The sequence below is a fragment of the Thunnus maccoyii genome, chromosome 4, assembly GCF_910596095.1.
Source record: "Thunnus maccoyii chromosome 4, fThuMac1.1, whole genome shotgun sequence".
Lineage (NCBI taxonomy): Eukaryota > Metazoa > Chordata > Actinopteri > Scombriformes > Scombridae > Thunnus > Thunnus maccoyii.
In genome coordinates this window covers 7216553-7232076 of record NC_056536.1, presented here as the reverse complement: position 1 = coordinate 7232076, position 15524 = coordinate 7216553, and the positions used below count along the sequence as shown (strand labels likewise).

General features: G+C 39.0%; 1 protein-coding gene across 3 annotated transcripts in view; it reads left to right on the top strand.

Moving 5' to 3' along the window:
• Positions 1 to 15524, top strand: part of LOC121896175 (copine-9-like) — an 83140-nt gene that overhangs the window by 15610 nt on the left and 52006 nt on the right. For 2 of the 3 annotated variants that reach the window (XM_042409897.1, XM_042409899.1), the window contains exons 3-6: positions 3756 to 3802; positions 8019 to 8122; positions 10373 to 10412; positions 11731 to 11807. In XM_042409897.1, coding sequence (XP_042265831.1) covers positions 3756 to 3802; positions 8019 to 8122; positions 10373 to 10412; positions 11731 to 11807 — 268 coding nt within the window. Of the gene's footprint in view, positions 1 to 3755; positions 3803 to 8018; positions 8123 to 8961; positions 9268 to 10372; positions 10413 to 11730; positions 11808 to 15524 lie in introns of those variants that run through there. The other variant, XM_042409898.1, reaches the window with a different exon arrangement.

Genomic DNA, 15524 nt, shown 5'->3' with positions numbered 1-15524 from the left:
CATCCCAAGTGGCCCAAAAAAAATGTATTAATGCAGGTGTATGTTTCACTTTATTATTCTTGTGAGCAAAGAAAGATCTACATCTAACACCACAATTTGATTTTGAGAATCAGGGGGACTATGCCATCTCAGTTTTAGGGCGATGGGGTGCTCTTTGCTAACGCAGCGTCCCTTGTGATTTAGGCTGACAAGAAGACTGGAAATTCACAGAAAATCACAGAAAACCCTTCCTGGCGCAGGGTATTTCCTTATATTTTCTTCAGTCTGTGCAGTTTTGTCATAGCTGCTCCACTGAGGTTCAAGAATTGGCCTCAAAAGGTTTGGGCTCTTTTGCCTTATCCCTCTCCTGGCAGCTGATCAATAGATGAGCAGGGATGTGTGCCCATTGTGCCTCACCTAAATTGCTGTGTGAGAGGTGTAACAGAGAGGGATTTCTTACAGCCAAGCCCTTAAAACCTACCCCTTCTCCTCCAGCTGGAATCTGCCACCACATGACTGTGTTTCTACTCTGCTCCTACTTGCCATCATCTATCCATCTCATCTCCTTACCTTTAACTCTTCTTTGCTGCTACTTCCATGCCCCCCTTTTCTTTGTCCTCTATTCTTTATCCCACCCAACCTTTCTTCTTTCTCCTTCCCTCCCTGTCCCTGCCTTTTAATATTCTGTTTTGTCCTCCTCCAGTCGTCCCTTTCCAGCTTCACCCTCCATCACTCCCGCCATCCGACCACCGCTCTGTTCCACCTCACAGCGAGCAGCTCTGATTATATTTTCCTGCAGTGCAAATCCAGGAGGCAGGAAGCAAGAAATCCCCAGTTGAGAACCTTCACACAGGTGATTGTCACTGTCAGCTCACTTGGCATTAGCCAGATCAGTCTGAGCGTATGCCCTGCCATTTTCAGTTACAGTCGATACACTGATGGGACAGAACTTTAAATATTGAGGGGGACTGAAATCTCTTAATGTGCTTGCATGTACATACATGCTGGAGATTACGTCTTTACGTCCTGGCACAATCTGTTAAAAACGGACAATTAGATGTGAAAACAGGCTGCGAACATATTTGCTGGAGACTCGTCCTTTTTCTGTGGCACTGCAGCACTCCCTTTACCATATACTGCTAATCTGTGGATCCATGTGAGAACTTAATATGATTTGTGCTCAAGTCCGAACTGTTGATATTCAGAGTCACCTGGGTACCCTTCCTGCAGCCAGACTATTGTCAGGAGTTGTAGTTGGAAGTAGGGATTGGAGTAACAATGAATTGCCTTGTGATTTGGCTGCACCGTTGCTGACCAGATGGGCTCCTTCCTTTCTCAGTCACTTTCCATAGAGCAGGCAATCAGTCAGGTCCTTTGGACATGACCAGCACTGATGTAGCCCTGATGCGGATTAGTTTGAGTTCACTATTAGGCTGTGTTGTTACTTTGCAACCTTAGGGAAATACCAAGGTTCTTTGACTTTGATCTCAGATAAACATACTTACAGTGATTTCTGTCTCTGACTTACATATATTCATATACCAGCCACCAGCAGCTGAATGGTGGCTGGTATATATATATATATTTCAATATAATGCACTCCAGTACACCACCACCCACTATGACCTCAATAATAAACAGAAAGTAGAATTATCACCTTTCTGACAATGTCAACAAAAACTGAAAATATATAAGCTTCATAAATGTAGAATTTATGGCAGAGCTGTATTGAATTGTATTAGATTGCACAGGTGTTCCTAATAAAGTGGCTGGTGAGTGTATAAAATCATTACTTCAGTTGTTGGTGAAGTGAGGGCATTGGGGTATGACTTACAAGCCGATCTAATCCCCAGAGTGCGTTCGCCTTCATTGTTTTGTATTTTGTAATTTAATTGAAGGCTATTCACAAACTGATTAACTTGTGAAACTTGGGTTTGCAAAACCCATTTAAACAGCACCATAATCTTCCCATATGGTTAACAATCTGACAAAGAAAAGATTGTTTTCCTCTAAAGACGCATTGCCCCAAAGGTTCCCTGCCTGCTGCCCTTTCCCTGTTATCTCCCCTCTGTTAATTGCTCATTAGGAGGGAAAATGTGGTTTTAATCGTCTGCTGGTCCAGACAGTCTGAAGTTCATTAGAGCTAATGTCCAAACTTCACAGAGGCATACAGTGGCTGATGGTGCCCGTCTAGACAAACAGCAACACTTGGCCAATTATTAATACATCCCATAAGAGCCTTTAGAGGGTGTTGTTTGTTTGCTTATGAATGTACATACTGTGTTTAATCCAAACATTAGAACAGGGTACATTTGTTTGGTTATAATTGGGCTGCCTCTGCTGTATTGCATATTCATGCAGTTGTGCTCAAAGCAGCATCTCTCCTCAGAAGAAAAATGTAATGTTTGGGGAAGAACCCACAACAGGACATTGTAAATTGTAAACCTCAAATACTGGCTAGCCAGGGGACCCATACAGTATCTCAGGCTTACTCACTAAGGCTACATTTTTTTTAGCAGTACTAAGCGCCTGCAGTATTGCAAACAGCTTTTTAAAGGTTAATGCTCATTGTAAAGATCACCAAACTAGAAACATAAAGGTTGAGGTTCAAACTTTGTATCTTTAGCAGTTGTGATGTAATTGCCAAATAATAGTGTCAGACTAAAGAAAGAAAAAAAACCAAAAATGTTCAGACACAGATAATGGCAAATGATTTGCTATCAATAGAAATTGTTAAGATATACAGTATCTCAAATTATATCCTTTTTTTAAACTTCAAAATATAGTCCATGTAAATCACACTTTCAGTTCACATGAAAAATAAATATGTCTTTTATTGTTCTGGTATTATTTGTCTTTAATTTCAATATTTCAGTTTAGTGTGCTAGCATGTAAGTTAGCATTAAACACAAAATAGTTTAGGCTTATGGGAATGTCATTAATTTTGAAGGTAAGAAGGTGATCATAAACCAAGTTTTGCATACAATTTAGATTTTGAGTGGATGATGGTGTTAGATGAATTTCTGCTCTAAACTGCATGGTAATCTATCCTACAGCTGTCGAGATATTTCACACTGTACAAACTGTCATGGCAGTCAGTGCAATAGTTTTTGAGATTTCAGTCTGGACCATATTGGACTGACCATCATTTCCATCTCTAGGGTTATGGCGCTAGCTTGGCTAAAAATGACAGTTACAGAACCAGCAATGTAGTGTATACTTAGGCCATATGTTTCATTTGGTCCTGAGTCTAATACCTTATGCACAGCATTCTTGCCTTTTTGTAATTATAGATATTGATAGCAGGGGAAAGGTCTGGCTGGAGGTGGTGACAGCATAACTGTAAGGCAGAGAATGTAGAGATTGATTACTCCTGTATTGTTTCACAGGTATACTTGGCAGAAAAGTGAGAATATAAAATATATTGTGTTCATGTGTTTTCATTATACTGTACTCATTTGTTGCCTTATTTGTGTTTAATGTGGACCAATGTGTACGATGTAGATTAAATAAACCCAAAATTCCTTTATTGCCCTGAGGTTTCTCATTCTAACAATAGTGTTGTAATGGTTTTTATAAAAGAATTATTGACTTTGCCTCTCGCTTTGTCAGTGAAAATAGATGGGTCACATTGATTTTCTTACCTGAGTGTTTTAATATCTGTCAGGTGCTGCAGGTGCCAACTTATAAAAACCATCAGGCTAATCACCGAAACTGAATATTATCAATATTATCTCGTTCATCATCTTCTTCTCCTCCTCCTCTTTCCCTTCCAGTGGTCGTGCTGTATTTGCAGGCTGTGGGAACCAAAGAGTGGAGGGAGGTGAGTTCAACATCCTTTTGTTCTCCGATATCAATATCCTATATTTATGCCTACCTCTATGCCAGATACAGTATGTGTGTATTTGTATGAATTCTATATAATGAATATTAACTTCAAGACTTCTCCTTGATGCCAGTCACAGCAAACCCCTGAGAACAGTGTTGTAGAAAATTGAAACTGTCAGCTTCTTCACTTGCCCACACAAGTGTAACCGCAGTCTGAAATGGACTCAGGTAGGGAAAAAAAAGCTCCATATACCCCACCCAAGCTGATGAATTAATAGTAGAAGTTAAAGAATAAATAAATAAAAAGGATCTCATCATATCAGGTTTATGATGTTAGACAAGAGGAATTCACATTATGACTCAGGGCTGGAAGAAAAAGAAGTAAGGTTCCTTTTAGGTCTCATCAAATATGCACGTCTGCTCCCCGAGACTTCTTGCTATCTCGCCCTCTGTCACTCCTTTTTAAGGCAGGGTCATATGACCTTCCACTCACGGCTGCTTCTTTGAATACCTTCCCTTTTTTCAATACATGTCTCTGGCACACAAACACATTTCTGTGTCATCTCTCAGCCCTATTTTACCTCATCTAATTTGCCCATGACAGTCTGTCTTTAGTCAGTGTATTTACCGATTTGCAAATTCAAAGTCAACACCAATGTTTCAGTGAGGGTTTTACCATCGCTGATCCCCTCACTTCAAGACACCTCACACCTTTTCATTCCATGTGGCAGGGCTTAATCAAAAACACGGCACCGCAATCAGCAGAGTAAACATCTCACTGCCAGCCATATACATATCAACGCCATGAGCAGATAATTGTGCTTGACTGGAAACCTGACAAATCCTTTGTTTTCTTTTGACATCATGTTTTGCATTATGGCAATACTGTTGTAAGTGCAATTTTGTCCTTTGAGGGAGAAATTGTGCATTTACATTCCAGCAAAAATATAAATATGTGAAAAATAATCTTTGTAAATAGCATAACTTTTATCATATCACTATATCCTGAGGGTGTAATATGATGTTCCTCTGTGTTTAAAAACTTTTTTTTTAAAACAATATTGGTTGTTTGGGTTTCTTTTTTCTGGTCTGTTTTTTTTGACAAGTGGTTTGTATAAGGTCATAGTTACCTTGGGCTTCTTTTCTGCCTGTTCCAGCTGTTTTCGGGTGTACTGCTATGTTTTCTGATCACAGTGGTTCCATTTCTCCCAGCCAATAGATCCCCCACTCATTGGCTCCCACATATCACCTGTGGTGGCCCATGGGGGATTACCATGGATGTATTAAGAGAGGTGAATACAGTGCTGCCACTCAGCCTTGCTGCCAATTTGTCCCAGTTGCCTGCATCAAAAAGCATTTTCCCCAGACCAAGCTTATAAAAAAGACATCTTTAAACTTTTTGACTGAACAAATTAAACTGCGAACAAAATCAGTTATTACTGTCATTCAAGTGAATGGCCGCCATCTTGAAGTATCCAGTTCTTATTAAACATCTATGGGGACTACAGACAGCTCAGTCTGCGTGATTACATGCTCTAAAATCAGAAAAAAAGGCCTTGTCACACCAATATTCTAAACAGTGAAGTTTTGTGGCAAAATCTATTAATTCCAATGGAATTGCTGAGAGGAGTTCAACTTTGATTAACTTTGAAATGTGAATTTGTACTCTAGATCAATAGAAAGTTGTCATGACAGTGCTGACTGTTGAGGGAACGAAGAGCTGGAGACCCCAAAATAGAGAAAGTAGCTTATCATTTGTGTTTTTTCATTCACCTTTATTTAACCTCCTCTGTCTTAGAATAATCTGTTCAACAAAAGAGGAATGGTTTGGAAACAGTTATTAGACAGGAGTCAATATAAGTACAAATGTCTTTCAATTGCATTTTGTGAACTAGCAATTAGCAGTTAGCCAACTGACACTTAGCAGTTAGCAGGCTAGCTCAAGGAGCTTTTTAATCTCTTGAATAAAACTCTTTATTGAATGAACTTTAGTATGTCCCGGCTGGCTAGCGGGTTAGCAGTCAGCTCACCAGTTGCAGTAGATCACTGTGAATAGTCCTTACATCACCAAGCTTCTACAACTAAATAGTTTTGAGAACACATCTTATTTATTTATTGGGACCATGTACAAGACATGTAGATGAATTTCGCTTAGTCACTTTCTGGTGTGACCAGGTCTTCAGGAAAGACCCTGATTATTGCCAAATCATCTTGTTTGCATTAGTCCCTGAAATCCTATTTCCCAATCAGCCTCTTACTATGAATTATGGGGCCCTATATAATTATACAATTTTCTGTTCAATGGTCAAAGTTCAAAGTTGGAACTGCTTTAGTTATTTCATTTGAAGTAGCGTTCGGTCTGTGTTTTTCTCACTGGTTTGAAATGGGCAGGGCTTGGTTGGAAAAAAAGGATGTCACGTACTTCCAGGCACAAATCAGGGTTTAACAACATTTGAAACAGAATATGATGACAGTTGTGAGGTTGTTTGTTTATGTTGACTGGCCACCATCAATCAAATCAGATCAAACACACCCAAGCAGATTAGCTGAGTTTTTAATAAATAATACCTTTGGATGTTTTTCTCCTATTAAAATTGATTCTTGCTTATTTGATCAATATTGGACTATTGGAGGCTAGGTTCTCATGGGCTTTAGGGTCACATTCAAATAAGCATAGCTAACTGTTTAGCTGCCTTTTGAATTATTCTGAGCTTGCATACATCTTAGTCTGAGTCTGGAGTCTTTCCAGGTACAGTGTTGAGTTTGCATAAGCTCTACCAAGGTCATGCAGCAGAACACACAAAGCAGTATTTTCAGGGTCTATTTATTCCATTCTGTTGTTCAAGGATAAACACAGATAATTCCATCCACTTTACACTTGAAATTGGCAAAAAATAAATAAAAAGGAAGAAATGCAAATCCAACAACTACACCATAAACAATAAATATTATACTGCCCTGCTGTACTTCTAATACCCATTAAATAAGCTATAAGGCACACCTAGTTGCCAGCTTGAAACCTGCAAGATTTCGTAGGCAAATCTTTGCAAAAGCTATAAAATAAACAAGAAAAATGCTTTCATCTAATGCAACTATTGTTGTCTGTATGAACTCCATTTCAGTTTCCCAAACACAATGAATGCAAATCTCTTACAAGTCAACACACAATTGTGCATACATGCAAACAAATTTAAGCACAAATCCCTCTTTTGTGCCCCACTGTTGTCGTTATTATTGTTATTTTTGCCTGAATGGGTTCTTTTGTGCATTTATGACCCTGAATAAATGTTTCTTTTCAATGGTTTACTGAAGAATATTACATCAAGAAATGCATGGTATCTGTAAAACACCCATTTGATATTTCTACATATGCCTATGTTGAAAGCAATAATTGTCTTTGCTGCCAACTGCTCTTCTTACTCCAGAACAACAAGAAACATCTCCCTCAGTAACAAAGCAATTCCCTAACTGTCACCCACAATGCCTGAGCACCTATTAACTAAGCACGCCTGAGTGAGATTATAAACCAAAGGACTCCAGCCCTGAAAATAGCAACACTACTACTAGGAAATATCATGGGATTTTCCTTTCAGGTCGATAAGGCGGGTAGGTTCTGAGGTCCAATACACTCCCCTGCGAGGCCTTGGTAATGGATAGGCTGGGGACGCAGTTGATAGCGCGGATTATGTGCGTTGGGCACTAAAGACATGAGTCGAGGTATTGAGGCTGCAGTGAGGCAGTACCAAGATCAATAGCTCATTACACGGTGCTGTCGGGCCAGGCCGCAGAGGCGAGGCTGGCAGTCCACCAGGGGGATTACTGGTGTGATTGGTAAGGAGATGGAGAGACGGCCTGGCCCAGGAGGGAGGCTGGGACCAGGCCTCTGTGCTTATGTAGGGTAGAGTGCTGGCTCTGATGCAGCTCTAATGTAGCATTCTGATTTCTCCAGGGACTCAAGATTTAGCAAATAGCACAATGAAGCTCGGTGTTAAACAGTGTGGTCATATTTTAGCCAAAGGAGATTTGTATTTATGAATTCTAATCCTGTATTAAATGTTACAATGGTAATATGGGTTGCTGCTGAATCTCACAAATTTTATTCACTTTTTCCTCTGGTGTGTTTGTCTTGATATACGCTTAATCACATTTATTTGACCATTGAATCAGTGCTGCTTTTACAACCAATTATTTCTGTCTTTCTATTTTTGTAGTTTGGCAGGACAGAGGTAATCGATAACACTCGGAACCCAGATTTTGTCAGGAAGTTTGTCCTGGATTTCTTCTTTGAAGAAAAACAAAATCTAAGGTTTGATGTGTAAGTATTCTGACAGTATTTTACTTCACTTTTTTCTGAATAAATCTGAACTTGTTTAATTCTAAATTTGGATACATTCTGCTATGTGAATACTTAGATTCTGAGTAACCAACCTAAGGTAGCAATGCCTTTGATTACATTTGAATAATTTCTCGCTCTGCAGGTCCTTAGTTGGGTGAAAAGCTAATCTGGTTCATTAGGAAAAATGAACAGGCCAATCATTGCTAAAATTAGATTCTGGGATGTCCAATCATGGAAGGAGTTTTTTTTTTTTTAAAAGCCCACTTACCAAGGCCACTTGCTAGACCCACTGATTAAATCAATGTCTGTATACGCACTTGGCTGTTCTGTTCAGTTGACCTAACAGTTTTCCTTAATCAATAGATTGGAAAGATCACTTATATGCCTCTGAAACTTAAATCAAGGCACAGAAATGTGCTTTTATTGTTCAGTGAGGTCTGTGGGGCAGTTGCTTGTATACACTGTTGGGGAGGATTTGTGTGAACTTGAAAATGTAACAGGAACACTGTTTGCTTGACCTCAGAGCGTCTTTATTGTTTTGCGAGGCCATTGTCTATGTCCAGTATCCAAATAATACACTTTTTTGTAAAACAAACCTGAACCTCTGATACAGAGGTGAGAAACAGTAGGCATCAGAATTTCAACATAACAACATTATATATATTCTTGTTTTCTTGGATTTTTTAGTCACTTTCTCATAAATAAAATGGAAAAAAACATATGCTAATGATTCACAGCGTTGGAGAGGTTACCTGAAAAATGTTATCTATCACTCATTAGTTATTACTCACTGAAAAAAAGTATGTTAAAGGAATTGTTAAGCATCCTTGGAAATAGGTATTTTCTTTCTTGTCAGTGATGGCGACCTCAAAAAGCTAGGAAGTTTTGGAAGTACCTACTGACCGTCAACAGCTAGCTTAGCTCTGGTGACTGCTTGCAGAAGTCTTAAACTCAGAATCTGTGTGGTGCACCCTCCAACTCTGAACAAAAGATATGTGATCCCTGAATGTAGTTAGCAAGAGGCTAGCTAGCCAAATAAGTACAGGAGAGAACTTTAGAGTTGCAGGAAAGATGGTTCCTCCTTGCTACAACCTTCAAGGTGAGGATAATATGTGAACGATGGGGTAAGCAATCACCAGTTAGTTAATCTGCTAGCATGACTGCCAGCTAACCACTATTGGCTGTGTTATCTTATAGAGCACACTGGGTGTGGGATTCACAATGTTGTTTCATGAGTTTAATTTAAAAAATGAATGAATAATGAACACATTTCAGTGGGAAGTGATTATTGAAAATGTTTTTTACTACAGCAGCATTGAGCTGCATCCTCCACATTATCTGACATTTCTTTACACTCTGAACAGAGTTGGAGGAAACTGGGTGACAGACTCGCATATTAAAAAACTGGAGAAAAAATATCTACAGTAATAAAAATGTAATACAGAAATTCCAAAGCAACTTATAGTGAAGGGATCCTTCAAAATCTGACTAGAAGTTACGTTTGCATTAATATTCGTGAAGGGTGTAATGGCATATCTTAGAGGAAGGTTAGCTTATGCTACAAATCTTTAATTAGAGTGTTTCTGTCATCATCTTTGGTTTCATATTATTACGCTGATCACATTCAAGTCACAGTAATGAGGTACTGCCTTGTCAAAACTAAAACGATGTGAAAGAATAAAGAAAACACCAAGCTTTTCCAGTATAGCTGTCATGTCAGTCTCCATTGATCAGTAAGTAGTACAGTAAGTAGCAATAAACTGGAAGAGTCCCTCTAGAGTTCTTCAGATTAGCAATTGCAATGTAATTACTGAATTTCACTTACACTACTGACAAAAGTAATTACATTACCAGCACGCCCCAGTAATGTATGCATGCATGCTACTTAACTACAACATCCCCAGTTCGGTTCCGGCAGTTTGTTGCATGTCATACCCCATCTCTCGCTCTTTGTTTCCTGTCATCTCTACTGTCCTATCTAATAAAAAGATATTTTTTAAAAAAAGTAATTACATTACTGTAACATGTTACTCAGTAATACTGCTCAACACTGATAATTAATAGTTAAAAAATGAAGCAGGGAAATCTGTGCTTTTGGAAGTAACAGCTCTTTTGTTATGGTGGTGGTGTTATGGTGTTATGGTGGATCTGTATATGTGGTTGTTTTAAATCTCTTTGAACTTGTTGTCACAAGTTCTTCTAATCTTATCATCTATTTCTTTCTCACAGGTACAATGTGGACTCCAGAAGCTGTAACATTTCCAAACATGTAAGAGCTGACAACGTCCATCAAGCCTTGACGTGTTTCATATCGTGTTAAGCATTATTCATATTGTTAAAGCTAATTTACATTGAATGAGTGCAGCAGCAGCCGATTCTTGATTAAGCATATATAAAATCTCACTGACTATTAAATATACTGTAAACCCTTCTTTTGACAAAAAATTTTTTTTCTTCTTAAAAAAATCTAATCATACCGGAGAGCAGAAGGTGAGTAGTTTATGTGTAGATTGTTGTGCTCATGAGTTCACCTTCATTTATTTCATTCTTTATTTCTCTAATATATTTCAGGTCATTGTATTTTTCTCCCATTGTTTCATCTCATTTCATCAAGAACAAACACCAACCGGTCCCACCTGGAAAGCTTCATCCATAGTGTTATTCCTCATTTTGTCTGTCTGCATTTTATCAGTTGCTCAGGTAAAGCAACTTTCAGAACTCGACTTCAAAGTGAAAGCAGCTGCTGTTGTTTGAGACAGTGTACTATACCAGATTGTGCATGTCAGGACATTTACAGGAACTACACACACATTCAGTTTGCAGGACTCACACCTACACCTGCTTGCGCCCACACGCCACACTCATCAACACATAGTGCTCTGCCCTTGTTGCTGCGCAGGAGTTTTACTGTGTCATGTCATCACTCTGTTTTTTCATGTTGACATATGTTTTCTCTGTAGTGTGTGGGCAGGTTGTAAACTTCAAGTTCTGTTGTTCAATGAAAATGTTTCTTTTCTACTATAAAGATAGGTGCCCTATGACAGTGTAGCCCTTTTAAGAATAATCAGGTCAACAAGCACCTGAATAAAGCAACCCGCTAGGACTTCCTGGGCTTGACCTAGTTGAGTTAATGCATGCTTATATAAAAGATGGAATTAACCTCTAAATCTAACGCTTAATTTAAAATGACACTTCAATAAAATAAGATTAAACTTTAATGAAAGTTTAATAACTTTACTATCTCTATTACTATCTCTATTGATTTTATAGTGTTTTATAATTGCTATTGAACCTATTATCTTTAGTGCGAACCCTATAGAGAGCTAATGGTTGAACTTATAAACTCTTGTTAAAAAAAGTTTGAGAGCTCTTAAAAATAAATGGAAATCTGTCAACACTGAGCACACTATGGTGTCTTGGAAATGTGTCAAATTAAGAATGCCTGAGTCAGGCAGGTCATTATTAAGTTACCTTGAGGTTGTATTTATGTAACTTTCCTGTTAGATAGAGCCTGTTTTCAAACCTGGATTATCTCCTGGACCTGTCATGCAATTAATTCTCTCTCTTCTACCTTTCTCTCCCCCCAGGACTTTCTGGGCCAGACCTTCTGTACCCTTGGAGAAATCATTGGCTCCACAGGAGGACGGCTGGAGAGGACTCTCTCGTAAGTCCCCCCATGCAACAGTTTCTCATTTATACCAACACTGTATAGATGAGAAATGGCTGCCTTTTTTGTTCAATCATATTCATAATAGAAATAACGCACAGAAATATTTCTTCAACTGTGCAAAATGAGAGTGAAATGAGTCCCTGTCTGTCCATATTGATGGCTACTGTTGAAAACAACAGTATATGAGCCATCTCACTAATGCAATGTGTATGGACTCACCCAGTTTAAATAGCCTCGTCCATTATATTGTTAGATTAGAGTGTGAGAGGCCAGATCAGCCTGCTGCATCATTGCACACTGAGCAGTTGCCGCTGAAGTAGTATTGAGTTTTTGTTATGTTTGACAAAAGCCACCGAAGCCTGCAACAACAGTCTGATGTGAGGGAAGTCAGCATAACTTATTGACTGATAAATACAGAATCTGCTCGTATCTTCTGGAGAGTGATATCTGGATGGGAGAAATCAATAGTTTTTTTTTTTTCAGATAATAAATGTATACTCATTGCAAGCACAAACACCTATTTTACTGCATCTCTGCAGCGTTAGATAACACACTGTATTCTGAGGAGTGAAAGGAATGCTGGGAAACAGAGAGAGATGTGATGTCAAAAATGTCACGAGCCATATTTCAACCCCTTTTATTGCAAGGACAAGGAATCCCCCTTTGTCCGCCTATACACTGTGAAGCTCATCATACAGGGTTTAGGGAAACAACACCTCAAGTCCTCACAGTAGCACTTACTGTCAACAATCATATGAATCAGAGACTGTATAGTATCAGCTGAACAAGCATAATTGTAGCACAGGAGCACTGGTGGCTGCATAAGCAAAAAGAACTGTACAGCATCAAAACAGTCAGTTTGGTTGTCTTTGTTTGTGGCGCCGCTGGTGGAAATGGAATCTGATCATTCCTTCTTTTGGGATGAGGAACTTGTTTGTAAAGTGAATATTTAGATGATCATGATTTTATGACAAACTAGTGTTGATTTCCTCATGAGGTACATTGAGTAGTGCATGAACTGATTTGTAAGGGAGTGGGGGTTAAATCCTCTAAACACTGAAGCAAAAGTAAACTAATTGGCTGAGTAACATTGTCATTAACCCTTTGTAACTGAAGGACACAAATTCACATCAGGATTCATAACCTTTAAGCATCAGTAAACCCACTTTGAAATCAATTCTTATAGCTTGGTATCTTGGTTCATGATAAAATGGAGTTTCTGTATTTTGATTGTATGGTACTTTCAACACTTTTTTTTTCTTTTTTACATTACTATGGCTCAGAATGTCCCATCAACATGTTTTTTATATACCCAGAATGCTGACAACCACCCCTAACCTTTCATATATAGATATTTGTTCTGTATTGAAAATGTCCGTACATAATGACAAAAATAACAAAATTCACATTTGTATTTTAACTTTTTTCCACCAAAAGTCTCCTAAAGCATGTATAGTACTACTCACATGCAAAATGACATTTCCAAATAGCATAACATGAAAAAACAATATACAGCATGGCTGGGTGACATTTACAGTGACTATGCCATAAGCCTATATATAAAAAGAAATTACAAATGAGAAAAACAACCTAGGATTCAAAGGGTTAATGGAGTCAAAGGCCAACAGAACAGAGAGCAAGAGGGACAGGTGGAAGTAGGTGATATTACGAGTCTTTGTGAGCTGTTTCTTACTGACAGGCCAGTGTACAGAACATGCTCTAACGATTCTGGGCAGATCAGAGACTCAGACACAGAGAAAGACTCAGAACACCAGGTAGATTTCAAAAATAGGCAAAGTCTCTACTTGAAAGCCAGGCAGTCATTCACAGTTAAATCCGGCCAAATCAACTAGCAAATCCAGCCAGGGAGTAGGCAAAATCCAAAAACCAGAGAATAAAGCAAGGTCAAAAACCTTGGAGACTTAAGGTAGGAATAAATGCTGGAAAGCAATAAACACACAAGGATGAACAAAGGACAATCAGGCAGGGAAGCCAGGAAAACAGGCGAGTACATGTATGGGGTTGGCTGATAGCAAAACAAGGGGCAGGTGAGTAATTGGAAGCAGGTGCAGATAATCAAGGGAGTGGAAGACACGCAAGGGCTGGAACTGAAACAACAAGATATGTGAGTACTACATAATAAAATAGGAAACACAACAGGCAATGATTAACAGGATGTTACACTTGCCTGTTTATCTTGACAGTTTGAGCTGTAGCTCTGCCCTCCTCTGAAGTGTCCGAGGTGGTGGTGAGATGAGCGCCACCAGGTGGTCACCACTACCTGTGACATTTCTGAGGAGAGCTAAAACTGGAACTATCAAGGTGACCAAACAAGCAAGCTAGTCTGAACTCAAAATAACTCACAATTGAGACAGACCTTTTCCAACTGTGAGTTAGGAATTGGATACTGTGTGCCCTTCAAACTGAACGAAAATTATGAATGCTATTAGTGTTAGAATGTTAGCTTAGCTGACCCACTAGCTCACTAGCTGCACTACCTTATACTGAAACGGTGAGAGGCTCTTAATCCTCAATATCAAAGTCACAATTAAATCAGAACATATAATTTGTAATTAAAAAAAAAAAAAAAAAGATTCCCTTAACTCAAGGTCCACTTGCTAGCTTTTTCCAGTGCTTCCAGCCACATCCCTTCTTCACCAGAAGGAGTTTGCTTAGTTGTTCGTTGTTTCTGTTATCACATGACCAAAGTCCCATACTTCTAATGACAATGAAGCTGATGACAACCAAGCCCCCAGGAACAGCGCCAGGCTGTGAAACCACTTTCATATAGCTGCCAAACCGTGTAATTACAATGTCACATGATGCTATTGGGCCCAAAAGACTTTTTTCCCATAGACTTACATTGTGAAAGAGATGTCTGTAAAACAGTGGATAATTTTTTTTTTGAGCATCACAACCCGAGCGAAATGACTCGTCTCAGTATGAGAATTTGATCCATTCGGTCTGATCACATTTTGAAGGTCTAGAAGAGCCTCATGATTGAATTGTTTTATCCCCTTTCAAGTTAGCCGGAGGGCTCAACCAGAAGTCAAACTTTTTTGGCTTCATGCGCCACAGAGCAACTTTCATAGGAATGAACGGGGCCCTGCCTCCAACACTGTATCCAGTTCTCTTTATACATCCATGATGACAACACACTAGACAACATCAGCTAAGGAAGACTGTGAGAAGCAGGTGAAAGCTCTGAAAAAGCTAGTTAAGTGGACCTTGAATGTATGATTCTTTTTTGTCAAACTATTGTTTCCAAGTTTGAGAGTGAACTCAAATAATGAGCATTTTATATTCTATTCATACATTTACCAGAGTTTCTTCTTGCTGTCCAAGGTTGCAAGCTCATTTGCACTCCCCAAAGGGTTTCTAGTATCAATGCTCATGGAAGTTTAGCTCAACCAACAGCAGCAGCTCTGCCTATGAAAATGCTTGTATAATTAACTCCAATCTGTCAATAGTCTGACTGGGTATGTAGAGTTTTTTCCATAGACTCTAAAAAAAATAATGGATGTAGCCACCGTGACGTCATCTATTGGTTTGTGGACTCCTGTTTTGAAGCCTCGAGTTTGCATTTTGACCGTCGCCATCTTGGATTTTTTTAGCCTGAAGTGACCAGATTTGGACGAGAGGGTGGAGCTGACTCTAGCGCTAGCTGCTAGCTTGGTTAGCACAGGGGATTTACAGTCTATGGACAACTGT